We start from the raw sequence: 27,368 nt of genomic DNA, 5'->3' as shown, positions 1-27,368 counted from the left end.
AAGTATGTAAGGACGGTTTGCACAGATTGTCCCAACGCCACAGATCAGGTCAAAGGCAATCTGTCATTTTTTTATGGCAACTTTTAATATCCAACCTAAATCTCTGCGCTCAGTCCTGTGTAATGTAAGCAGTGGTTGCTTCAACTTTAATGGAAGCTAACTGAGGATATCATGTTTTTAGGGCTTTTTATGGGAGGGTATCTGTCTTAATTTTGCCTAAAGTAGTGTGGGAATAAAGACATATATATATATATATATATATATATATATGTAATAAAATAATAATTATGAGAAAGATTTTGACTCAAACCTTTGACCTAATGTCATGTCATTTTGTATTATTATTATCATAGCTATACTTAGAATATCACATTGGTGGAATGTAACTAAGTACATATAAGCAAGTACCATAATTATGTAATTTTACTTTACTACATTTTTAGAGGCAAATATCTACTCCACTACATGTATTTGACAGCTTTAGTTACTTTGCCGATTGAGACTAGCAGTGGGACTACATGAAGGAGCTGAAACCATTAATGCTTCACAATCCAGTAGCCTAACATGAATAATATAGATTTTTTGGAGAATATTTTCATATTTCATATTTTCAGAGTCATATTTTACATTATGTCTTTGGTACTTTAAGTATAGTAAGATGATTTTTTTTCACTTTTTACTTGAAACAGATTATTTTTACTGTTACTGTTTACTTATTATGTGTTATTGATCATTTTGCTTTCATTTAGTGATTAGAATTCATGACGAAGTAGCCTTAAATTAAACTTTTTTATTTCTTATTTAACATTTAATAGAGTGCGCTTCCACATTTCCCCCAAAAGTCTTGGAATACCTGAAGTTTTTGTTGGTTTTGTGGGTTTAGTTTCATAGCTTCAGGGACCGGTTTGTCTCGCCGGACTGACCCATCCCCTGAGTCTGAGTGGGCCGGGCCGTGAAGTGAAGGGGCGGATCAGGTGAGGAGGAGAGCACAAGAGCGAGAAGGATGGGCACTATTTCTTCACAGCGTTTGTTTGACTTCAGCGCGTGGAGGACATAAACCAGAACATTTTTTCAACTGAAACTAACGTGTGTTTTGTTTTTTTGTTTTTTAGTTTAGTATTATTCTACCTTAGCTAACGTCGTATGTTTGTTTGTTTTTGCCCGTTTTCTGGCCGGAGTACTCCTCAACCGTTTGGTTTTGAACGTTGGCTAACGTTCTATTTTTAAATCGGCCTGCGCGAGACCCTTCTAAACAAGTAAGCAAGCTGTCAGCTGACAAAATAAAAAAGTTTCTTCAGAGTAAAAGTCAGTGTTTAAAAAAAAAAAAAAAAAAAAAAAAATGAAATAACGATATTTATGAGTTGAACGTGTCCGTCAGGTTCGGACCCCCCCCGTCGTCGCCATGGAGAGAAACGGCCGTCACTCGGCAACGCAGGAGTATCCACATCCGTTCATCCACGAGGTGAAGCTGACCCGCGCGCAGAAGATCAGGGTAACGACAGCTTTTAATTTAACAGTCAAAAATCTGCCACCTGAAACTAATTGGACTGAGGGGAAAAAAAGTGACTCTGAACTACTTAACACCATTTTAAGAATGTGCTTTAAAATTAAAAAAAATCAAAAAAAAAATTCCAGTGAGATAAGGTTCTATATTTGGACATATATCTGTCTAAACTCCGTCATTTGCATGCTTTATTTCTGTTTACCTCTCTTCTCTCTCTATCTCCATTGAAGAGAACAAAAGAGTCTTTCACGTTTCCCTATCCAAATGTGTTGCTTAAGCAAAACAGCCAAGTCATAAATGAGTCAGGCCTCGACAGGCATGACAGATGATAATAACAACATACCACAGAGCAACTCTACTCCTGACACATCAAGCAGGGCGGTGATGTTAGTGACATGTTGTTTCTGAGGGGGTTCTTTCATCTAAAACCATTTTTATGTCTTTAAATGACTTTTCTTCTTCTGGTCCTCAGGGCATCATCCTGGGCAGCGTCCTCTTCCCCCTCCGCATCCTCTTCTCGGCCCTCTGCTTCCTGGTCATGTGGCCCGTCGCCCGGCTCCGACTGGCCGGCCTCTCCGAGGAGCAGCGCTCCCGGCCCGTGGAGGGGCCGAGGCGCTGGCTCCTCCACCCGATCATGCTGTGGCTGAGCCGGCTGGTCTTCTTCTTCCTAGGTTTCCTGTGGGTGAGGGTCAAAGGTCGCCGGGCCGACCTGAAGGAGGCGCCGGTGCTGGTGGTGGCGCCTCACAGCAGCTTCTTGGACATGGTGGCTCTGATGCCGACCCAGCTGGCGACGGTGGTGTCCCGGTCGGAGAACACCAGCCTGCCGGTCGTAGGAGGTGAGGAGACGCACACGCATATGCACACACACACACACACACACACACACACACACATATTTATGATTTTAAAAGCATTACCTCGGCCTCTGGGAGCTTGTAACACATTTTATAGACGAGAACGAGTGACTGCAGATAAATAAGTCATTCCAGAAACCTCACCGGCTACAAGCTCCCAGTCTGGTTTCATCGTCTTAATCTATGATTATTATTATTATTATTATTATTATTATCATTATTATTATAAGAAGACATTGTGTATATCTTTGTTTTTACCTGCTGTTTTAAGGGCCTGAAGTCTCCTTCTGTAGTGTAGGGTTAGCATGCAGGTGTAAGTGACATCGATTGTTTGACATGTGTTCAAAGAGGTCACACACACACACACACACACACACACACACACACACACACACACACACACACACACACACACACACACACACACACACACACACACGGTGTGTTTGACTGTCCCATCATAAAACATTTATTTATTTTATACTGTACTGTCTTCCTTTATTTTCCAGGTAAGAGACGGTGAAATAGAGTAAATATAGTAAATATAATTGCTCTCTCTCTGTGTGTGTGTGTGTGTGTGTGTGTGTGTGTGTGTGTGTGTGTGTGTGTTTCAGCTCTGCTGGAGTTCAACCAGTCCGTGCTGGTGAGCAGGACGGACCCCGAGTCGAGGAGGAAGGCGGTGGCTCAGGTCACGGAGAGGCTGACCTCCGACGGCTACTGGCCCCAGGTGAGGCGTCGACCCGACCCGGCCTTGTTCTGTAGAGCTGGCGGGGGGGGGGGGGGGGGGGGGGGGGGGGGGTTGGGCAGACCTCATTGGGACCGTTAAGTCTTTGCTTGTGGTCCGTATCGCTGAGTCAGCAGGAGCAAACAGCTGATCAAGATCAGATGGGATGCTTGATTTAGTAAAGAGGGGCAACAAAACACGTGATCTGCCTCCCGTGAATGCACTTCTTCTTGCATCCTTTATTCAGATTAAAGTTTGTATAATAATAATAATAATAATAATAATAATAATAATAATAATAATAATAATAATAATAATAACCCTCTCACACTCTTAACGTCCCGTGTCTCTAATCCCCGGCTAGATGCTGATGTTTCCCGAGGGAACCACGACCAACGGCAGCGCGCTCATCAAATTCAAACCCGGTGAGTACGAGCGGCCGAGTCCCGTCTGGCTCACCTCGGGTCACGTACCGCGGGTGTGTTCACCGTTGGTACCGGTGGCGCAGGAATGAGGGCGAAAAGGGCGCAGCAGCAGCAGCAGCAGCAGCAGCAGCTGGTTGTTGTTGTTGCTTTGCTGCTCTCGTCTCGTTCCAGTCTTTCCACTCTGTCTCATTTTTTTTTTCTTCTTTTTTTTCTTTTCTTTTTATTTCCCTCTCGTCATCAGGTGCCTTCCTCCCCGGACTGCCGGTCCAACCGGTTCTGTTGCGCTACCCCAACAAGCTGGTGAGTGAAGCCGCCGATCTGCTGGTTTTGCAACGACGGCCGATAACCGAGAGGACGGGTTTGACTCTCGCTGTTGAAGATCGGATCAGAACTTCGTCCGGAGTCGGAGATCACTTCACTGAACGTCTCTTTTAAAGCTGATTTAAAGACCTTTATATTGACTTCATAGAAAGTCTCAAAAAGCCAATTTCAAAACTGTCCAAAAACCTCACTAATTACCCCAATTTATGAAATCATTTAGATTCATTTATGGAGATGAATTAAGTCATTTGATCATCGGTGCACAGAGCGGAGCAGTTCATTCCAGCCGCCGCCGCCGCCTGCTTAAGGCACCGGTCCCTTTTGTTGTTGAAGGCTATAAATAGACTCTCTAATTGAGCGTTACTTTAGCGGAGACATTCTGACAGCCGTGGCTTTGAAGAAGAAGGGATGATGGTTCGTTAAAAGGCCGTCGTCGGTGTACCTGAAGCAGGGAGGAGGGCCGCTCTCTTTATATAAACGCTTCTCTTTATGCACAGGAGTTAGTCAAAACGTGGGAACAGTTTCATTCTGTTGAAGCTCATCTCGTGCTTATGATTAAATCACTTAACGGACTAAAATGAGAAGAAGATGTGCACGTATGTCTAACTTCATGTGTGTGATAAAGCAAAGGTTATCAGCCACTTTTAATCTGATCTAAAACAGAAGTGACACCAAATCGCAAACTGTGTCACCGGAGCAGGAGTCAAACTGTCAAAATGTTGTTTGTTTAAAGTTGAGCAACCTGCGTTGCTGCAACAAACGGAGGACGCTTCGTTCCGTCGCTCTTTAAAACGTGTACTGTGAACTCTCGCACACACACACACGCACACGCACACGCACACACACACCGGCGTCGCAATCACTGCTAGTCAAAGAAGGCCTCCACACCCAGTCTGCTGCCGAGGAGTGATTTATTATTTGTTTTCTTGCGTTGGCTGATCTCTTATCTTTTCGTGACTCTTCCTCAGGACACCGTTCGCTGGACCTACAAAGGGACGAGCTGGTGAGTTCAACTGTCCGGTGACCGTGGCTTAAAAACACTAAACACACACACACACACACACACACACACACACACACACACACACACACACACACACACACACACACACTAGACCTCTACATAGTGCATAGTGCAGTACCACAAACCTTCAAAATGGCGTTGAATCGACACCTCTTGTCAACAAAAGCTGCGTGTTGTCTCCTCCATCAGGGAGGCTTTATGGCCGGACGCTTTTCTCACGCTGCATGAGTTTTTTCGCTGAGTGTACCGACAGCAGTTAAACTGGAAACTGGGTGTGTACCGGACGTACATTTCTGGCCCCATTAGTCATGTTGCATTAAGAAGAAGTTGCCGTTATGACAATATATTGCTAGCTGTCCCCTTTGTAATGTCTCTTGAGTGTTTTTTTTTTTTACTGAAATTGTATATTTTTGTCTCTTAGGACTGAGGCACTGTGGCACACAACCTCTCAGTTCTACACCAACGTAACAGTCGAGGTAAGAACTCATGACGAATATAATAATAATAATAATAATAATAATAATAATAATAATACAGTTTTGTACAGACGTGTCTTTTAAAGTGTAACTCACTGCTGGAGAGATCAGTGCTTTTCAGAGACTGTTGTGAATATTAAAATCCAACGTGTGTTTTTAATGCTAATGTGACTAAAAACATGTTTTTTTTCCTCTTTCTTATGCTGCAGTTCCTTCCAGTTTACAGCCCCTCCCAGGAGGAGAAGAATGACCCCAACCTGTACGCAGACAATGTGCAGAAACTCATGGCCAAGTAAGTGGCAGAGCTCTTATGATTCACGTCTCTGTTCGTGTCTCCACATCGGCTACGTTTGGTGATGTTTTAAGATAAGATAAGGCTCCGCCCCGTGTCGCTCATGCCGCGCCTCTCTGCTGCGCTGCAGGGCCCTTGGAATCCCGTCTACAGATTACGTGATGGAGGGCCGGGTTCCTGTCGATAAGCTGGGCGGCCTCTCTCTCCCACTGGAGTCTCCCGCCAGGAAAACACTCAAGCTGCTGCGCCAGAGCGGGTGAGACCAAGATCTGCGTTCTTCTCCTGGTCCCAGTCCTGTGAAATCCTTTCTTTTTTTTTATCTCATCATCTTCATCTTCATCTCTCTTAGTCTGGGAGAGCGTGAGGTGGAAGCGGCACTGGACAGGATGATTGACAGGTGTCAGTCAGGAGCTCAGGGGTCCAGAGTCAGCCCAGAGGAGCTCTCCTCTATCCTCGGGCTGACGGACACGCAGACGGACGTCACCGTCCGTGACTTTTATTCCAAGGTAGACCCTAAATGTGCCCTGGAGGTTTATGTTGGACGTTACCAGTTGATCAGAGCCAGCTGCTGCCAGTAACTGCAGAAGATGCACAGATGTGCGTCATCCAAAACATAGTTAGATGTTACAATACCTTCTGTATAGATAGTTAAATACCCGTTTCTGTCTCTGCTCGCACTTTTTTTATTAAGAAACCGACAAATATGAGTAAATACTGTGTCCAAAAACGTGTAATAAAACGTGTTTGCTTTGTTCAGGATGAGATGGTGGACCTCAGGCCGATCTATTTGACCGTTGCCGCTCTGTCAGGATGCGTCAGCTTCAAGTAAGTCGCTGCTTCACACAGCTTTCACCGTGAGTCCTATTGTTCCCTTTTACATCCTTTTTCAGTGAACATCTTTTTTTTTTTAAAATGCAGAGGATCTAACTTGTCCTCTTCTTTGTCGTCCAGCTGTTTGACGCAGAGGGCCGAGGCAGTCTGAGTGCAGAGGAGCTGTCGGCCCTCATGGGGGCACTGCTGGATTTCCCTCAGCGCCACACTGACGCGCTCTACGCTCAGGCCTGCAGCGGAGGCCGGCTCACTGAAGGTGAGTCTCTCTCTCTCTCTCTCTCTCAGCAATGAGTGAGGCGTTATAATAGTAGAACAACAGGCAGCTCAGACGCCTCTTAGAATAACCAAGAAATAAAAGACACTTCGCTGAACATGTGCGTTTCATCGTGTGACAATTTAGTGTCGACAAAACGTCCGAATCCTCATTTAAATCCGCCTCGTTTCCCACAGACAACCTGCTGCTGGCGCTGACGACCCACCCGACCTATCGGAGGGTGGCGAGCGAGTACATGCGGCCCGAGGAGGCGGGCTCCCGGCCGGCCAATGGGAAGGCCGCGAACAACAACGGAAGCTTGCGCAACGGCAACAGCGGATCCCTCCACCGCGACAAAAAGTTTGAGTGAGGAAGACGGTTGGATTCCGCTTTTTTACGGGACGCTGAGTCAAGTGTGTTTTTTACGTCCTCTGCATCCTCGAGTGCAGCAACGAGACAATACTTGTCGACAAAAGATTGTATTTTTAAATGAGTGTGTGTGTGTGTGTGTGTGTTTATAGATTTAAAATCTATATTACTGTACAGTCAAACATGCCAACATTAGAAAACCAAAGAATGGCGACAGTGGCTCTGAGGTGTGACTGCGTCTTGTATATTTGAAGGCTTGAAGTTTACGAGTGCACATTTTTTTTTTAACTGCCCAAAAGAAATCGTGCTGATGTGTTGTTCCAGATGCTGTTAAAAGATGACCTTGCATAAAATGTCTTATTTATATAATTCCCTCTTTTGTATGTTGAATTATTTTTTTTAAACGGGACAATGGCAAAAAGAAAAACACTGTAAATCAAAAAGTTTATTTTTTCCGTAAATGAATCCTTACAGTTTGTGTGTGAATATTGTTAATACTGAACAATAAATTTAAACTGTGAATTGTTTTCAGGAGGTTTTAGCTGTGGAGTTCTTTTTTTTTACACCCCCCCCCCCACAATCACTTCTCTACACACATTAACTATCGATCGCCTCTCCCTCCTCCAGCGGTCGGTTGTGCGTGTTTGTTTTTGCACGAGATAAAGTCTCTATACTTTGTGGAAAGCCGCGTTCGTCTCCTGCGAGAGGATCGCGGGCCGCGGCCTCTGACGGTGTTGCCTTTGAGCATTTCTTGTCCGGCTGATGCGTCTGAGATCTTTCCATCTTCTGCCTTCACGGCGCTCCTTGTCGAGAGTGGGCTCCATTTACCGCCAGATGTTTCCGCCTCCCTTCCCTGGACCAGCGGTTCGTCCCCTGATGACTCCTTTCTTGGGTCTTTTGTTGAATGCGTATCTGTCTGAACTTCTGGGCTCTGCGGAGAAGGTTCAGTTAGAGACACCTTGTCCTCGTTGGTCTTGGCGTTGTTAGCTTCCTCCCTACTCTCCTCTTTATCCCTCCTGTTTCTGCTTCTTTTCGTCGGACTTGAAGCCGTTTTTGATGCCCGGCTCCACTTTTCAAAATGACTCTCCTCTCTTTTAAACAACTGCCTTCCTCGTCGCCGCCTCGCCGCTTTACCGACCTCTTTTCTCTCCGTCTCACCTCGCTGTCCCGCCCTGAGTTCAAAGGACGCAGAGTCTGCGTTGGATGGCATGGGAATTCCTTCAGGGAAAGAGTTTGAGGTGATGTCTTCAGGGCCACATGGTTCCGAAGGCTCCCTTATCAGAGCTGGTGGGCGAGGACGTGTCTTCAAAGCCGGGACACTCGGAGCCGGAGGGCCGGCTGACAAATCGCCTCTGAAACTGGGAGCAGGATGCTTGACGGCAGCATTGCGAGGGTCCTCGTAGGGCCATGAAGCGCTTGAGGTTGAGGGGGTCTCGGAGGCAAGAGGATCTCCAGGTAGAGGTCCTTCATGAAGCTTTTGGGACGCCTGAGCTGACCGCGTGTTCCCGTGGTTTGAGAGGGACATTAAGGCTTCTTCTGACTTAGTGGCTGCAGGTGTCTCTACCAACGCATTGTCTCTTGCCTCCAAGACCGAAGTCGGACCGGTGTCTGAGGAGATATTGGCGTAGAGCTGCAGAGATGAAGTAATGTAGTCCATGAAGAGGGAGCCATCGTAGTTGAGAGGAAACGTGGCATTGGCGAGGTTATCGGTTGGTTCTTCTAGAAGGTGATAACAGCAGGTCCAACCATCCTGGTTTGGACTTGTGTCCAACTGTGAGCCTGGAGGATCCCAAACGAGCGCTTGGGCGTTTCGGAGTGGTGCCGTTTCCCCGACACGTGAATTTGCCGTAGATGTTTCTTCGTTGACGGGAGTCAGGCTGTCAGAGTCGGCAGCATCCAGGTTAGCTAACTGCTCCTGGACCACATCCATAATCTGTTGAGCAAGAGGAGAAATAATTTTATTTGTTTTTTAAGATAATTAGAACTTTTCCTAGCATTTTCCATATCAACCAGCCTGGAACCCGGATTCTATGCTTGAAACTTTAGAATATTTGCCTTTCTAACACTCGGTAACGAATCGTGAGTCTCAAAACTGTTATTTGTCGTCATGTTACCCCCAGCAGAAGTTCCCTCATTGAAAGAAGGTCGAGGACCAGGTACTCTGTATTCAGTATCGACTCCACCTGAGAGAAAGAGATGAAGTTAAAGAGGCACTACAGAGATCTAGTATTGCACTTCTATAAATTTCGGGGGCTTGTTGGGGACAGATGTGCAAAAGAATCATCAAAACCGGAGCAGCGGAAGCCGAGATATCCCGACTTTTACTCTCCAGAATGAGCCACGCCCTCTGTATCCTACATTTCCCATAATGCAACATGATTCAACTACTGTTCACATAGCGGTCTATATGTTCCATTCATGCCATCGATCACTTGCCTCGCTGACAAAGTCCTCATCGCTGCACAGTTCGTTCAGATACGTCAGAAATGAGCCGTTCCCTATCTCCAGTGTCTCCTCCTCGCCTCCCTCGTTTGCCATCTCCTCGGCGTGACAAAACATTTAAATCGTGAACATCTAATATCAGATGTGAAAGATGAAATCATTGTTACCCCCAACACAAATATATTCCTAAAAGTAATATTTGTAGATTTTACATCACAACATATGGTGTCCATGATCGTCATGTCAAAGGCGAGTTCTTCGTCCAGAGAGTGAGGAGGTCCGGCAGAAACCTCGCGCTTTGATCCCTTGAGTGCGTTCTTCTTCTGCTCTTCTTCTGCGTGGAAAGACGCTGAAAGAACTTTGGTTTAGTTGTAGTGAAAGTACTAATACAACAATGTCAAAATACTCCATTACAAGTCAGATTTCTGCATTCGCAATCTTACTCCAGCGAAAGTACGATGGTAAAAGTAATACTCCTGCGGTAAAAAGACACATTAGGCTGGTAATATATGAGTATATGAAGTAGTCTGTTATATGATAGTTTGGTAGCCTCGTCTTCATCACCATGCTAACATGCTAACATGACAATGATGAGATGATGACCTTTAGCAGGTAGCATGTTGACGATACAAATTGGCGCAAAACGAAAGCTTCACCCGAGGCTGATGGGAATGAGTCTTCAGTTTCGCAGATATTTGGTCATAAAACAAAGTATTATACGTGTATTATACGTATAAATGTTGACCTGCATGTGTAGTTGTCCAGAGGCTACATACACCACGTCATGGTTTCACTAGAGGAGGAAGGATTCATCCTCTGGGGACCATGAACATTGCGTACAAAATGGCAGAGCAGTCGATCAAATAGTTCTTGAGATATTTCCGTCTGAACCAAAGTGGTGGATTTGATGACTAAAAACTGAATTTCACGTCACCTCCTTGGCCTTTCCTCTAAATCCTTGCCCTCTTACCTTCTGGGTTGGCCTGCTCTTCAAGCTGCTCGCTCCCTGACGTCTGCCGAGCCGTTCCTCCCGAGAACCTGGGGCCCCAAAAATCGTGGAGTCAGATACAGTAATCGCGGTGTTAATGTGTTACTTATCTGCTGTACGCGTCCCTTACGGTTCTTGGCCGCGGGGCTGATGGCCGTGCGCCGCCCGCTGACACATGCACCACCTGGGACGAACCTCCGGCACGAGGAGCCAAGAGGGAGGAGGCGAACAGAGGCCGCAGCAGAAGTCTGGCGGGCTGCTGTAAGGGACCAACGCGTGGTGGCCGAAGTCAAAGTTTGAGATTGGCGCGTTGGCGACGGGGCCCACGTTCGGCCAGCAGGAGTCGTGTGGACAGCAGGGGGCGAGCACGCGCTCTGGAAAGAGCGGGGCCAATCCGGGCTGGGACCCGGCGCCTCGGGGTGAAGTCTGGAGGTTGAGCGACGGGGGACAAACCCCGGGCAGGACGTTTAGGAAAGGGGGACGGTCCAGAGCTCGGGGCAGGAAGGGGCCCATCAAGCTCGGGATCAGATGCCGCACACGCTGCTGGTTTGACTCCATTTGTGTCCAAGACGGGTGAGGTTCCGACAGACGAAGCGGTTCAATTCGGGTGATGAGGTCGTGGATCTGGACGAAGGGTTCTGGTCGTTTATGGGGGTCCAGCTCCTCTTGTGAAGACGAGGACAGGGATCCTGACTGAGGGCAATCGGGCTCTTCTCTGTCCTTGAGGATGATCTCTGGGTCCATCTTGTATTGACTGTCACTGAAATGAATGGTGTAGAATATACAGAAACTATAGAGGTGACTTAAAGGCCATTTAAACAGCCATACATGTGTGCTGCATAAACCTTCAGCCAACTGCAACTTTTACCTCCTTAAGTTCAAAATGCCAACTGATTCTTTTAATAATATAATTTAATTATTGGATTAAACCTTCAATGTTAAATCGAAGTTTAGCTTAATTTAAAGTGAAAAGCCCTAAACCGTAGCTTTAACCTTCAGTGGCAAATAATACAAACTGTAAGTCAAACATTAACCATAATCATTGTGCCTACCTTTCACGTGAGAGATGATTAGTCTTAGTCTGCAGTGTGTTTTAAAAATAAACTGGATTCAGGTTCATTTGTTTTCTTTTGACAGAAGGTTCTGTGCAGAGAAACATGAAAACAAACATATTGCATTTCACACAATTATGTTTTTATTCCTCATAACACACATGTATATAATACATCTTAAAAATGTGCCTTTTGGGAAGTGTTACAAGGTATTTTATGACGAACTGTATTATGAAACCCCATTTCCCAGGATGCCTAGCGCTCCGTATTCTAAACCGGATATCCGCTCTGCTATCCGCCGCACGTGGAATCCAGAAGAGAAGAAGAAACGTGTTACCTGCACATTTTGAGTGTTTTTCTCGATATAATACAGCTTGTTTGATATACTTTGAAGCTTTAGAAACACGCTGTCGTCGAGATGTTCCTGCAGTTTTACGAAAACGAGAGCGGAGACAGAGTGTACACTCTGAAGGTGACGTTGTGTTTACATGCTTCGTGTCTAAATGTATTCTGTTTAAATACGTTCTCCTTATTTAGTAAAAACAACTTCATTTTACTACAAGGTTATTTTAAATGTAAAGCTCCTGACACGTGACGTGCGCCTTCCTTTTACTGTATTTAGTAAAAAGTAAAGATTACTATGGTCTGCAATTAAAAGTGACTTAAGTAATGTAATCAAGCCACAACTGTAATTGTTTTGCATATCTAACTATTAATCACAAGTAATCTGTCGAGGCTGAAATAAAGACCACCTTTGCTAAATTCACAAAAACTGTTAATTTGTTCTTCATTAAACACAAAGGTTATCCGAGAGAAAATATTCATAAACACATTTATTTTACGATAAACATCATGTAACATAATAAGTGTGTTCAATATCTAAGCTTGACGTTTGATTTAACTCTCCATAGTGGCTCTGCTAAAGACAGCTGTGCTTATGAAATGCAGAAAAAGTTATTACTGTAGTTATTACGGAACAAGAGATATGTCGATTGCCATGAATTAATCTGCAGAAAGTATTTAAGTAAAAAATACCAAGCATTCTCTGTTCCCAGCTGCTTTTTTAAATTTAGTTTAAAATCAAATATCTTTTGGTTTTGGGCCAAAACAAGTAACTTGAAGGGATCAATTGTGAATTAGTGACAGGCATTAATCAGTTAATCAAGAAAATGATCGATACATTAAATGGTAATGAAGGGTAGTTGCAGCCCTAAGACATTCATTCATTGCTAGTTTTAAAATGTCCTAATTTAACAGGACAAAGAGTTGATCCAGTCAGATGTGTCTCTCTATCGTTGCATTTATTTAATCGTCTTTCTCTCGTCTTTGTCCCCAACAGAAGATTTGTCCCGTCGGGCAGCCCACCAGCTCGGCCCACCCGGCTCGCTTCTCCCCGGACGACAAGTTCTCCCGACACCGCGTGACGGTGAAGAAACGCTTCGGCCTCCTGCTCACCCAGCAGCCCAGGCCCATTCTGTGAGAGGCGGAGGATCGGACCGAGAGGCGGAGGATCGGACCGAGAGGCGGAGGAGGAGATGGGACTGTAGAGCAAAATAAAAACACATTCAGGATCAGGACTCGTGAACGTGCGGCCGGGATTTGTTCTTGAGATGTTTCATTGTGTTGGATATCAGTGATGTCAAGGATCTTCTTTTCGTGTACCGTACTTTGTTGACATTCATTTAAGGATGATGTCATAATTTTTGTTTTCATATGGAATAAATGTTTGGTTGATGGTTTGCAGTCGGTCGTCTCTGTGTGTGTGTGTTTAAAGTCCAGACGTGATAAATAGATTAAATAGATTAGTGGAGAAACATTACAAATGCAGATGCTTCGATACAAAGCAGGAGGGCTCAATTAATGGAATTTTAGTCTCCTTATTGCACTTGAAGGTTAAACATCTGTTACTACAAAACAGATGTATAAGCTAACACTTTCCCATAAAGTAGACCCGCCCCTTCCTGAATTAAACTACTAATGTACCTCACATCCAAAAGGTAATCTGCAGCTAGAGCTTTAAAACAATGAATACATTCTCCTGATCCTATAATATGAACCAGTGCTGCTACTGAAAGGCACACTTACACAATACACTTTCAATAGTACATGTACACATTCACTTGGTTTGGTTGATGAGACACTCGGTGATAGAAGAAGTGCGCAAATCATTTACGTAGCATAACATGGAAATACTAAAGTACCTCAAAATTGTGTTCAAGTACACTAAATAATGGTTACCAGTTGTGACACTCCCTATTTTATACTATCAATCTACTTTAACTACATATTTATACACACACTGATATTTCTGTCACTGTTATAATGATTAATATGTATTTAAAGATGTAAGTGATACATTTGAAGCATGTAACATTGAAAAACATTGCTAAACAGCGCTACTGAGCCTTGTATTTGTCATCATTTATAGACTACACTTCCCGGTTAGCGCACAGCCGCTTTTTCGTCGCCACGCATGCGCAAGCTGTGGGAACTACGGCAAGCGAAGTAGGACCAGCCAGGCGCGCTTTGCATGTTGTGTTTTTTTTTTGTTAGACACAAAAAAATAAAAAGTGCCGATAAAACCTGGGAGAGGAGCCAAAATCTTCCCAGATGTAACTGAAACACAGCCATATGGTGGAAGCCTTTCTTTACGGGAAACTTGAGCCAGGTACGTGCTTTCATGTGACTAACGTGTCGAGATTTTCAGTGAGCGTTTTTGTCGCTGTCAGTGAAAAATAGCTTGATGGACCGCGGAGTTTTATTCAGCGGCATGGCTAGCCTCTAGCTAACGTTAGCTTCGGCTAGCTTGGACCGACTGAAGCGAAGCGACCAGCTCACGCGACCAGCTCACCCGACACACAAGCCCCGGGTATAGCCTCCTCAAGCGATGGCCCGGTGCCTGACGCTCTTCATTGCATGACGGGTAATTTAAACAAAACAAAAAAAAAACACAACTTTGTCAGTACCAGGCTAATTCAACTGCGCGCCTTTCTCAATTTAGCCGGTTTCGGTTGCATTTTTTGTTGTTGACTGAACCGCAGCTTTCCAGTCGGATGCCGCATTCCCAGCTCGAGCCGAAACATCTGCATGATTTCTCCTTTTTATAAAAGAGTATAAACGCCTCGCGCTCTCTCTGTCCGTATTAATAATATCGGGAAGTGGTCACTGAACTGGTTCAAGCCAGAATTATTATAGCTCGCTTAATTGGCTTACAGTGGCACGTGAGGATCACCATCAACCGGGCTTTCATTAAGTTGACTAATTAGAGGATGTTGATCCTCATTAATAAAGGCGTGTTTGTGGCTAAATACGTTTTGATTAATGCAGCCGCATTAACGCGCGTGGACAGGGACTGCTAGGTAAGGAAGCAGGATTACACTTATCTCCTTATTATACCCCCTTTTATTCTATGTTATTCTTAAACCTTGCGACCGTATTTTGGGGGAGTAGTCCTGTTGTTTTGATGCAGTACTTTTAAATTAATGCGCATTGTATTTTGTAAGTTTATCACAAATCATTACAATTATATTATAATATATAAAGTAACTACAGCTGTTTTAGTGTAATACCTCCCTCTGAATTGTAGTGGAGCAGAAGTAGTACGTGGCAAAACATGTACAAGTACCTCTAAATTGTATTCAAGTACACTAAATACTGGTTTTGTAACTAATGCTGAAGATTGGGTTTAACTCAATGTTGAATGACAGCCATGTGCTGCTCATTAAACATGGATAACAGCCTACAGGAATCTGAATTTAAAGTACACCGCATGTCGTTATCTGGAGAGGTGGATTGCCAGAAAGCAGAACAAAATGTTCTCACCCTTTTAATATTCCTGCTCAGACCAGCTGTGGATGGAAAAAGAGGAACCGTAACGTGTAACCACATCTGTTGTAATAACACTATAATGACAGGGGAACAAATGTCTGCAGTAAACCTAAAAACTCCTCTCTCTCTCTCTCTCTCTCTCTCTCTCTCTCTCTCTCTCTCTCTCTCTCTCTCTCTCTCTCGTCTCCTTTGCTCGGCCCATAGAGTCGCATGGGGGGAGGCCTGATTGCCCAGAGGTGTGAACGTGTTTGTCTAGACTAATAACCCTCTCTGGGGGGGAGGGGGGGGGGGGGTTTCCCAGCCTTCCTTTTTTTTTTTTGGCACAATGCATGCTGGGATAGGCCGCTAGATGCTGGAAGTTTTTAGTTGAACCAGCTGAACGAGTATCTCTTTATCCCCCCCCCCCCCCCCCCCCCCTCTGGTCCATCTCTGGATGTGGACAGAGGGGGAGAGGCGGCTGTAGACAGTGTGCTGCTGTGCCTCTGCATGCAGAGTGAGAGGAAGCAGCCAGCAGCTACTGGCGCAACCGGTTGGAACCGCTCTCCCTTTAATAATTAAATTATGAACCGAGCTTAAGACAACAGTTCAGCCTCATCCACCTGTCGCCTCTTCCTCCTCCTCCTCCTCCTCCTCCTCCATACCTGTCAAAGATTCCTCAGAGTTAGTTTAGCTCTGTTCATTTACCACAAACGTCCCGTTTAAGGACATCCCGGATCTCTTTATGGAAACGGTTGTTTTTTTGTTGTTGTTGTAGGCATGTTTAAGCCTGTTTCTTTTTGACAGGTGGACTTGACGTGACCTGCAGTGCTTTTCTTCTCTTCTGGGAATGAATTTGTTTCACGGCGCTGCCGAGGAAGCATTTTTAAACGCGTGTTCTGTCACAAACGCGGCGAGATCTCACGCGACTTTGGTGAAAAATCTGCAATTGCAGGCGACGTGTTGTAGAGACACCAAACATGACGCCTACTTACATTTTTAACGTACATTTAGGAACATTTTATTTTTCGCTTTGTCAACTAATTTCTGCTTTGTATTTCTCTCTTTTCTCACTTCTCCCCCCCCCCCCACCCTGGTTGTGACCACCGATGGGTGCCGACATTAGACCCAGAGATCCATTAGATCCAGAGTCCTCATCCAGAGTCCTCATCCGAGACGTAGCGCAGGAAGCAAAGACGGCGTTCAAAGAGCAGACGCCCTACTTTAAGTGAAGGTAGTGAGGAGTTTGTACCTCTGCGTCTACATTTCGACCGGGACCAGAGAGACTCTCGTGGGACCAGAGAGACTCTCGTGGGACCAGAGAGAGGCCCGTTTGCCGATCTCCTCCTTCACATGCCTGCTGGCAGCCGACCGCTTCGCTTCGATGGAGAACCGCAGCTGCAGGAGGAGGAATTGTAGAGGCCGCCGATACCTCAGCACCACCTGGGAGATAGCCTAGCTCAGCTCCGCCAGCTGCTCCGTCACCCGCACAACACACCTCCCTTTCCTCCCCCCCCCTTACCACACACACACACACACACACACACACACACACACACACACACACACACAGAAAAACAAATTTGCCATGGCGTCGGTGCGCTTCACGGTGACGCCCACCAAGGCGGAGGACCTCCCGGGGCTGTCCGACACGTCGCCCGACATCAGCTCGCGCTCCGGCGCCCGCGTGCGCTTCGGCTCCAGGGAGAGCGTCAACCGGAGCGACCCGCTCAGCGAGGCCACGGCGGGGGGGGCCGAGACGCCGGACCACAGCAACGCGGACCAAGGTGACGCACGCACACGCACACACACACACACACACACACACACGTCCACGTAGACATTCAAGGGACAAGATCTGACATGTTTTCATTCAAAATTGGCCTCTTAAGGCGTGTGTTCCCGCCTTTTTCTGGGTGACTGAGTGAAGTGATGAATGTAAGGAGGATCACACACACACACACACACACACACACGCACACACACACCTCGCCCGCATACCAACCCGTGACTCTGTTGAATCTAATCCCACAATTCAATGGCAGTTGCACAATGCCCCCCCCCCCCCCCCAAAAAAAACCCCAGCAACATGATCATATCGTTGGGATTTGTTTTAAGATCCTATAAGTCCCGTTTCGGGGTCGTCCGTAGGTCCGGGTCCGTTCTCTGGAACTTTTTTTTTTTTTGGCACAGACGTCCACTCGCTCTTATTGTGTAGTTCTCAAGTATGGCAGTTATCCGGTGACGGATGTCTGTACATGTTTCCAAATAGAAGCGGCTAATTGCTACATGGACACGCCTCCTTTGATGGAGCCGCAGTGGGAGCAGCTCACTGCGTTCACAGACGGCCTCTTTTGGATTTCTGTGTTTTTCCCCTCAGGTTTCAGACATTAGCCTCTTGTTGCCTTCAGTAGCTGCTTGTCTTCATGTGTAAACATATTTTTCACACACACACACAGTGTCATTCATCAGCTACAGTTCTAACTCCCACACGCGTCCTCTTCTAAAATCAGCCGGGACGCAGCGCAGAGGACACGCTGCCTCGCTGGTGTTCTCATGTCTTTATTGCGCTCTATTGGCTGCGTGAAGGTGGTCGAGGGAAGCTGATTCAACACAACGCACTGACGGCTCCGTGTCCAAACTGTCACTGAGAGTGGACGCTAAAAGGACGTTCTGTGCGGCTCTCTGGGTCACGAAGCTCTTCATTTGAAGAGCTCGACTTCAGGGCTGCGCGGACAAACAAGCAGCGGTTGGTCTTCGTGCGGCTCAGTGGACGCCGAGGACACTAGGAGGACGCTAGTAGGACACGGTGTAGGTTTCACTGCTGCTCTCAGCCCCGCCCCCCCCTCTACCCCCCCCCCCCCCCCCCCCCCCCCCCCCCCCCAGAAATAGACATGGAGCCGGTTGAGCGAGACGTACCGCGATGCTGCGGCTGTTTGTAGGGAGAAGGGAAGGAGATGAAGGAGGAAAGGAGGCAGGAGGAGTGGAGAGAGTTATTTTCAGGAAAGGTCAGATGCTCTGTGATCCTTGAGGTTTTTTTTTAAATTATTAGTTATTTATTTATTTATTTATTTTTTGACACCATTGAAGTCGAATTTGATGCGGTTACAGCAGGCGGTCCACATCTGGTTGCTGTGGCTTTCTGCTTCACTGAGCGCGCGCACACACACACACACACACACACACACACACACACACACACACACACACACACACACAGACAGCTGCGTTCCCCTGTTTAAAGCGTGTGTGTTTGTTTTTTTCTGCTCCAGTGACTCAAAGGTGAATGTGGAACTTTTTTTTTTTTTTTTTAATAAAATTAGGACTGCAACAAATTCTTACTTTCTTTATCAATCACGTCTGTTAATGAGGTTCTTAATTAACGGATATCATTCAGGTTTAAGAAGCTGTGTTCAGAGTGCTTCAGGTCGTATGAAGTCTCGTTGTGATCCTCAGGACGTCTGTGTTTTCAGTCACAGCGCTCCCAAAATGCCGTCCGTCCTGATCGACAGGTCACTTGTCGGACAACACAGGACCGGATCGCACCAGCGTGAGCGTCTGTATTTACCCAGAATGCCTTTTATTCTTTTAGTAGATAATTGATACAACGAGGGTTAAATATGCTGTTAATGATCAGCAGAAAAAAAAAGAAGCCCAAATAGCTCGTTGGTTGGTCTTCTGCTGCCTGCATGAATACTAACAGACGAGTGCGTTTCGCTGGTGTGGAGTCGGTTTCACACTCGCTATCTTTGGCCAAATGAAGCGCCGTGAACAGGAGGGGAAGTCGCCGCCCACCAGCCAAATGCCGTTTAATTAAACAAGCCTTTGACGTGTTTAACTTTCTCTCGGCGTGTAACCGAGACACGGGAAAATCCTGCGACTGCTTTTGTTTTTCCCTCTTTCTCAGTGGAATCAATTGGCACATCTGTTTGTGACGTCGACCTTCCTTTTTCACGTGTATATTTCTGTAACGAACTGACCCGGGCTCCAGCGGCACGCGTCGCCGTCCGAGCGTGACGCCGCGTACGTACGGCCCCCCCCGCCCCGCCGACGTTAGCGTGACTGCGGCGGAGCCGGCGAGGGAAGTGATGCTGCTGACTCAGGTGCTGCTGATGATGCAGTCGTCTGTGCTGACTGAGGCGGAACCTCTGTGTGTGTGTGTGTGTGTGTGTGTGTGTGTGTGTGTGTGTGTGTGTGTGTGAGAGAGAGAGAGAGAAACATTCCGTCAGATGACCATATGAACTTTGAAACGGGCTTTGCTTCAGACGGCTATTTTGATTATTGACGAATCGGATCAATTAATCAATTGATCAATTAATCAATTGATCAATTAATCAATTGATCAATTAACGGCTATCGCACTTTTCATGTAAACAGAAATCCCAGAATGTCGGGTCATCACATCTGGTTTGAAGTCGTGAACGTTTTTGTACAAATGGTGAATAAATGTATGAACCCTGCTGGTTATTTCGACATAATTTGAGTGGATGCGACACCTGTCGTCGTCCTGAAGTCCCTGTTTTTTTGGTGGTGGTCCCTGAAGTGTTGTCACTCAAAGCTTCCCTCTCTCCTTGTGTCCAGGTGATGGAAACTCAAAGATCTCCAGCGTCTACATCAACAACACTCACGGGGGGGACGACGACGACTTCTACGACAGGAACCTGGCCTTGTTTGAGGTAAAGCGAGTTCTCATCTCGTTTGGTTGCAGAACAGACGTCGTCACGCCGGACGTGGATTAAAGCAGAGCCTCCACAGTGGCTTCTATTCCTCCGTCCTCGTCTCCTCTCCCTTCACGTCCACCTCTCCTCTCCTCTCCTCTTTCCCCCCGTCCCAGGAGGAGATGGACACCCGGCCGAAGGTGTCGTCTCTGCTCAACCGTCTGGCCAACTACACCAACCTGACGCAGGGGGCCAAGGAGCACGAGGAGGCCGAGAGCATCGGAGAGAAGAAGAAGGCCAGCAAGGTAGAGCGTCTGAAGGGTTACAGGTTCTGATCTCTTTGGATGTGAGGCACTCGTCCTCATACAGCCCCAGCCTCAAATATCTGCACTATCCCTTTAAAACGGATCATAGGCTTTTTGTTGGGCAGTAGAAATATAAAGGCGCAATAATAAAGCATAAAACAAACGGAGGTATGTGATCCAAGGTGTACTTTGTCATGCTGCACAATGCTTTCACAACCAAGAGGAGGATTATGGGTCCAATGATCAACGTTTATATGGTTTAGATCAGTGTAGATCAACGGTTCCGTGGTTTAGATCAGTGTAGATCAACGGTTACGTGCTTAGATCAGTGTAGATCAACGGTTACGTGGCTTAGATCAGTGTAGATCAACGGTTACGTGGCTTAGATCAGTGTAGATCAACGGTTACGTGGCTTAGATCAGTGTAGATCAACGGTTACGTGGTTTAGATCAGTGTAGATCAACGGTTACGTGGCTTAGATCAGTGTAGATCAACGGTTACGTGGTTTAGATCAGTGTAGATCAACGGTTACGTTGTTTAGATCAGTGTAGATCAACGGTTCCGTGGCTTAGATCAGTGTAGATCAACGGTTACGTGGCATTGATCAGTGTAGATCAACGGTTACATGGCTTAGATCAGTGTAGATCAACGGTTACATGGCTTAGATCAGTGTAGATCAACGGTTCCATGGTTTAGATCAGTGTAGATCAACGGTTCCATGGTTTAGATCAGTGTAGATCAACGGTTCCATGGCTTAGATCAGTGTAGATCAACGGTTCCATGGCTTAGATCAGTGTAGATCAACGGTTACATGGCTTAGATCAGTGTACCTGTTATGATATAAAGCTTTAGGTCGTCGTCCGTCGTGTGATCGTCTTACTGCTGTTGCCCCCCCCCCCCCCCCCCATTGTTAAATACAAAGAGCTACTATAAAGTAGAATAAGATAATAATAATAATAATAATAATAATAAATAAGATGATAATAATAATAATAAATAAGATAATAATAATAAATACACAATAAATACAGATAATAATAAATATAGATAATAATAAATAAGATAATAAATAAGATAATAATAAATAAGATAATAATAAATACACAATAAATACAGATAATAATAAATATAGATAATAATAAATAAGTTAATGATAATAAATAACATAATAATAAATGTGTTAATAATAAATACACAATAAATAGAGATAATAATGATAATAAATAAAATAATAATAAATAAACATAATAATAAGATAATAATCATGACAATAAATAAAAGTCAGTGGCAATCAGAAAAGCCTTCTGTGAGTTTGTTGCAGATAAATGGTGCATAAAAAAAACTTTATTCATTCATTAATTTAGTACAAATGCAAACTTCATTTTAATAAATATGTGGGTGAGACGGGACTCCGTTTACCTGGAGGAAGAAGAAGAAGAAAGAAACGAACGCCTATATTAATATGAGTGCGATGTTTATAATCTATTGATTTATAATACTCAACAGAGCGTCGTCTGTTGTCCCGTCCCTCTGCTAGTCTCCTCAGATGGGACGTTCATGGCGTGTACCTGCCTTGCCTGCAGAACATCTTCGGCGTCATCCTGTTCCTGCGGTTGACCTGGGTGGTGGGGAGCGCCGGTGTGCTGCAGAGCCTCTGCATCGTCTTCATCTGTCTGCTGCTGTGTGAGTGTTCAATGTCCACCGTGCACCATGAGACAAACCATGACGAAACACTCTGAAGGTCTGTGTCTTACCGTCTCTCTGCAGACGCTGTTGACCGCCATATCGATGAGCGCGATCGCCACTAACGGAGTCGTTCCAGGTATTCCTCGGTCTTTGACTCCTCCCCTTCCGCTCTTTACCGACATGTCTTCGGTGTAATCTCTTAGAGTCTCGCAACGGACCGTATTTATGGACTTCAATCAGCAAAGTGACCTCTGAACCCCCGGAAAAATATGTTTTCGTTAAGAAATCTGCAAAAATGCACCGTTTATCAGACGAAAACGGACTTTATTGACAGATTCTCAATTATTTCAACGGTCCCTGAACACATCATGTGTGTCAAAGGCTTCCGTCAGGAAAAGCAACCAAATCGAAGCTTAAAATCCAGATTTTTCATCAAATGCACTTTTATTCTTCGTGTCTCATTTGACCTTTTACTCCAAATATTTGCAGAAACCAGATCCTGTTAGACTTTGACTGAACAACACAGAGACAGGCGGGATTGTAAATAGTTTAACATTTGTGGACATTGTGGTCTTCTGACTGTGTTTAACTGCTCAGAGGACGCGTTTGAGTTCTGTCCACTTCTAGCTGTGGTGGTGCAGGACTTCTTCTATGTTGTCAGTGTAAACCGAGCCCGCAGAGAGTGACATGTAACGGTCAGCTGTTTCAAACTGCTGTGGGCTTCACAGGGCCGGATGTTCATTGAGAAGTTTCCAGCTTTTTCCTCTTCCTGTGATGATCCTGTTTGTTCTAATGAGTGTTACTTCTGTTTGTCCCGTCTCTCCCTCTGTCCACCTCTTCCCTGTCTGTCTGCACACACACACACACACACACACACACACACACACACACACACACACATTTTAAATTGACCTCCAGGCGAATATCCCGAATGTCAAAAGCAGTGCGACATCTCGGTAACATAGAGAGTTAATCCAACCCTGATGTTTGTTACCTGGACTCACCTGGACAGCCTCTCATCATCCGCTCTCTGTTAACTCGTCGTCTGTCTAACGTTCACCTCTTCTGTTGGAGGCTGAGTTGCAGTTGGGAAACCAAACGCTGTAGTGGATTTGTAGTTTCTCTCACTTGTAGCCCCCCCCCCCCCCCCCCAAATTGTATCAGCAGACTGTTTTGTTGAGCTCACTTGGAGTCCATTCGGGTTCTATTCAACATATTTCTACGCTAGTCTTGACGTCTGGATTACAGCCGACGTCTCTCCACTGTTTGAACAAGCATCAGAGAAACCGTTGATCATCTTCAGTAGAAACAGAATTAAAAAGGCAAAGACCTGGATGAGTTTTAGCTTGATATTTCTTTAATGGATACGTAACTCTCTACTGAATGAAGCAAAACAAGCAGCAGAGAAATGTCCCCACTAGTATTGTAGAGTAAACTTCACACATGAAGCTCAGCCCTCATGTTCAGCTTTACTCTGCCAACAGTATTAAAGTTTCTCTGTCGAGGTTTTAAAAAGCATTAAACTTGAATATAAAAAGTACTAAAATGTTGAATATATTTATGCCTGAATACAGTGAATGAAAACTAGTTTTGTGTATTTATTAAACTCCGATCCGTCTTTGAGTCGGTTTCTAAGTACCGTGATCTGATGCCCTGAAGTCAATCCAGCGTTTACTACAGACGCAGTACTTGTACTTCAAGTGAGCCAAAAACAAAGTAATCTGCAGATACAATGTGACCAAAGATCTGCTCTCTCTTCTTACTCCGATGTGTCGTGTAGAACGTTATGCTTATTCCTCCAAGCATAGGATGACTTCCTCTCATCAGCTGTTCTCTCTCTCTCTCTGTCTGTCTGTCTCTCTCTCTGTGTCTCTGTGTCTCTCTGTCTGTGTCTCTCTCTCTCTCTCTCTCTCTCTCTCTCTCTCTCTCTCTCTCTGTCTGTCTGTCTCTCTCTCTGTGTCTCTCTGTCTGTGTCTCTCTCTCTCTCTCTCTCTCTCTCTCTCTCTCTCTGTGTCTCTGTCTCTCTCTGTCTGTCTGTCTCTCTCTCGCTCTCTGTCTGTCTGTCTCTCTCTCTCTGTCTCTGTGTCTCTCTGTCTGTGTCTCTCTCGCTCTCTCTCTCTGTGTCTCTTGTCTCTCTCTCTGTGTCTCTCTCTGTCTGTGTCTCTCTCTCTGTGTCTCTCTGTCTCTGTCTCTCTCTCTCTGTCTCTGTCTGTCTGTCTCTCTCTCGCTCTCTCTCTCTCTGTCTCTCTCTCTCTCTGTCTCTCTCTCTCTCTCTCTCTCCTCCTCTCTCCTCTCTCTCTCTCTCTCTCCCCCTCTCTCGTTACCTCCTAACATCATAATGGTACTAACATCCATCCCTCTCTCTCTCTCTTTATGTCCATCTCCTCTTCTCCCACCCTGCGTCCTCTTTCTCTCTCTCTCTCTACACATTTCCTCTTCTTTCAACCCTGATGTACAACCTGCCCCTCTCTCTCTCTCTCTCTCTCTTCTTCCTCTTCTTCCTCCTCTTCTTCCTCCTCCTCTCCCTCCTCCAGCGGGAGGCGCCTACTTCATGATCAGTCGCTCTCTGGGTCCAGAGTTTGGGGGGGCGGTGGGCCTGTGCTTCTACCTGGGCACCACCTTCGCTGGAGCCATGTACATCCTGGAGCCATCGAGATCCTTCTGGTGGGTTTTTATTTTGCCTTCATCATCGTTTCGATCTTCCTCCTCTTTGTTGAGATCAAATAAAGTCTTTCCTTCGTCTCTCCTCTCCCTCCCCCAGATGTACATCGCACCTAAGGCGGCCATTTTGAGTCCAAGCACCCCGAAGGCGAAGGGGCGGCCATGTTGAACAACATGCGTGTCTACGGCTCCATCTGCCTCCTCTGATGTCCCTGCTGGTCTTCGTGGGCGTGAAGTACGTCAACAAACTGGCGTCCATCTTCCTGGCCTGCGTCATTGTCTCCATCGTCTCCATCTACATCGGCGCGCTGGTCTCCGCCTTCAAAACCGCCGCAGTTCCCGTAAGTGTTGACGAAAGGCGGATCCGTTTATCTCTGCGAGTGTTTTAGTTTGGGTTTTTTTTGGACTGACCCGATGGGCTACCGTCCGCAGCGTGTGCATGCTGGGAAACAGAACGATCAGCGGACACGAAGTCGGCGAAGACCAATGCTCCAAAACCCTCCCGCTGCAGATTAAAGAGGAGGAGGTCAACAACTTCACCATGTTTAATGGTGGGTACCATCAATAAGGAAATCACAGGAAGCAGGAGAGTAATCGCACACACACACACACACACACACTGGTTCAGGTCACTGTGTTTCCTCTTTTTTTTTTTTTTTAGAAAACAGCACCGCGGTCCCGACGTTTGACCCCAGCCTGGACCCCCCTCTGCCGGAGAAGACCACGTATCTCTGGAAGCAGTTTTGCCAAGGACCAGAGATCAACGCCTCCTGCGACGACTACTTCCTCTCCAACAACTTCTCCCAGATCGAAGGGATCCCCGGTCCTGGCCAGCGGGATCATTTCAGGTGTGGGAGGGGGGGAGAGAATCAGCCCCCCTGGTGACTACGGAGCAATAAGTCCCATCACGTCACTAACGACGCTAATCTGGTCCCTCGTAGAGAACCTGTGGAGCTCCTACCTCAGCAGAGGGGACGTGGTGGAGAAGGGCTCCCTCGGCTCCGCCCCCGACGCTCGCCCGGCCTCCACCCACCAGCCCTACGTGTTCGCCGACATCACCACCTCCTTCACGCTGCTGGTGGGCATCTTCTTCCCCTCTGTCACAGGTACAGGCTGACTCTTTCTTCACAGGAACATCTGTGTACACATCCTGCTGTAGGTGTGATATTGATTCTTGTTCCGTCAGGTGTGTATTCTTTGGATTTTTTTTTTTCTGTCCTCGCTCCGTACAATAGAACTTCTTCTTGAGCTTCACACAGCCTCTCAACTCTTAATTGAGCTGATCTTCTCGTCCTCAGGAATCATGGCTGGTTCCAACCGGTCGGGGATCTGAAAGACGCCCAGCGCTCCATCCCCATCGGGACCATTCTCGCCATCCTCACCACCTCCATCGTCTGTATCCTTTCACGTTATACCCACGCATTTCTTCTCCCCCTTGTGGGTTCAGAATGTCCTTTTGTCTCGGTGCCCGGTGACTTTAGCCTAATGAATTGCTCGTTTCATAACGGCTCCGTTTCGTCTAAAAGGCACTTATCGTAGGATGCGTTTGATTCCGCTGGTTGAGTGTCTCTTTTTCCTGAGTGCTGTGCGTCCAGACCTGACCAGCGTTCTCTTGTTCGGAGCCTGCATCGACGGGGTGGTCCTCAGAGACAAGTCAGTACATCCGCTCTGCATTCATATATATATATATATATATATATATATATATATATATATATATATATATATATATATATATATATATATATATATATATATATCCGAGATTCTTTAAATATGTGTCTGCCTTTGCCTCCGGCAGGTTTGGAGACTCCGTCAACGGGAACCTGGTGGTGGGGACTCTGGCCTGGCCGACTCCCTGGGTCATCGTGATCGGCTCGTTCTTCTCCACGTGTGGCGCGGGCCTCCAGTCGCTGACCGGCGCTCCCCGACTCCTGCAGGCCATCGCCAAGGACAACATCATCCCCTTCCTCCGGGTTAGAGCTGCAAAACTTAAAACCTGTGTGTGTGTGTGTGTGTGTGTGTGTGTGTGTGTGTGTGTGTGTGTGTGTGTGTGTGTGTGTGTGTGTGTGTGTGTGTGTATATAGTTTCACTCTTTCTGCTTCTCTGTGTGTGTTTCTTCCAGGTGTTTGGCCATGGGAAGGCTAACGGAGAGCCCACCTGGGCCCTGCTGCTGACGGCCCTGATAGCTGAGCTGGGGATCCTCATCGCCTCTCTGGACCTGGTGGCTCCCATCCTTACAATGTGAGACACAGGGGTGTGTGTGTGTGTGTGTGTGTGTGTGGCAGTTATTGGAACGTGTGTCTTTCTCCCTGAGGGGGCTTGGGTTCATTATGTGTTCTTTGTTTAGGTTCTTCCTGATGTGTTATCTGTTTGTGAACCTGGCCTGTGGCCTCCAGACTCTCCTGAGGACGCCCAACTGGAGGCCACGCTTCTCCTATTACCACTGGTACGACTCTCTCTTTCTTTTTCTTTCTCTCTCTCTCTTTTACTCTCTTTTTCTCTCTTTTACTCTATTTTTCTCTCTCTCACACTCTCTCGCTTTGACTCTCTTTCTTTTACTCTTTCTCTCTATCTTTTACTCTGTCTCTCTCTCTCTTTCACTCTCTCTCTCTCTCACACTCTCTCTCTTTCACTCTCTCTCACACACTCTTTTACTCTCTTTCTCTCTCTCACACTCTTTTCTCTCTCTCTCTTTT

At 46.1% G+C, this 27,368-nt stretch overlaps 3 protein-coding genes across 3 annotated transcripts; all 3 read left to right on the top strand.

Moving 5' to 3' along the window:
* The first annotated feature begins 963 nt into the window (after positions 1 to 963).
* lpcat4 (lysophosphatidylcholine acyltransferase 4) lies at positions 964 to 7,600 on the top strand. Its single transcript, XM_068728378.1, is given in 15 exon segments — positions 964 to 1,256; positions 1,379 to 1,492; positions 1,977 to 2,340; positions 2,973 to 3,085; positions 3,447 to 3,507; positions 3,749 to 3,807; positions 4,797 to 4,831; positions 5,274 to 5,328; positions 5,538 to 5,620; positions 5,751 to 5,876; positions 5,970 to 6,126; positions 6,378 to 6,446; positions 6,448 to 6,474; positions 6,572 to 6,707; positions 6,902 to 7,600. Coding segments are annotated over 14 exon segments (1,548 nt in total). The 5' UTR covers positions 964 to 1,256; positions 1,379 to 1,402; the 3' UTR covers positions 7,075 to 7,600.
* Positions 7,601 to 11,844: 4,244 nt separating this feature from the next.
* nop10 (NOP10 ribonucleoprotein homolog (yeast)) lies at positions 11,845 to 13,298 on the top strand. The gene is made up of 2 exons (XM_068728242.1): positions 11,845 to 12,027; positions 12,895 to 13,298. The coding sequence occupies exons 1-2, from the start codon at positions 11,974 to 11,976 to the stop codon at positions 13,033 to 13,035; spliced, it is 195 nt and encodes a 64-aa protein (XP_068584343.1). The 5' UTR covers positions 11,845 to 11,973; the 3' UTR covers positions 13,036 to 13,298.
* Positions 13,299 to 14,091: 793 nt separating this feature from the next.
* On the top strand, positions 14,092 to 27,143 carry LOC137885944 (solute carrier family 12 member 6; the record flags this gene model as incomplete). The annotated part of the gene is given in 24 exon segments (XM_068728302.1): positions 14,092 to 14,223; positions 16,486 to 17,146; positions 19,941 to 20,035; positions 20,194 to 20,322; positions 21,860 to 21,873; positions 21,875 to 21,995; positions 21,997 to 22,005; positions 22,090 to 22,144; positions 24,543 to 24,647; positions 24,650 to 24,672; positions 24,770 to 24,791; positions 24,794 to 24,868; positions 24,871 to 24,992; positions 24,994 to 25,010; positions 25,102 to 25,220; positions 25,331 to 25,494; positions 25,496 to 25,517; positions 25,611 to 25,775; positions 25,968 to 25,988; positions 25,991 to 26,065; positions 26,265 to 26,322; positions 26,471 to 26,645; positions 26,795 to 26,913; positions 27,020 to 27,143. Coding segments are annotated over 23 exon segments (2,028 nt in total), but the record flags the coding sequence as incomplete, so codon positions are not given.
* Positions 27,144 to 27,368: the final 225 nt, after the last annotated feature.

Source organism: Cebidichthys violaceus, unplaced genomic scaffold (assembly GCF_023349555.1).
Source record: "Cebidichthys violaceus isolate CVI_PGR_0920_01 unplaced genomic scaffold, fCebVio1.0.p SCAF_41, whole genome shotgun sequence".
Lineage (NCBI taxonomy): Eukaryota > Metazoa > Chordata > Actinopteri > Perciformes > Stichaeidae > Cebidichthys > Cebidichthys violaceus.
The sequence above is the reverse complement of the archived record's forward strand: the minus strand, read 5'-3'. Positions and strand labels throughout refer to the sequence as shown.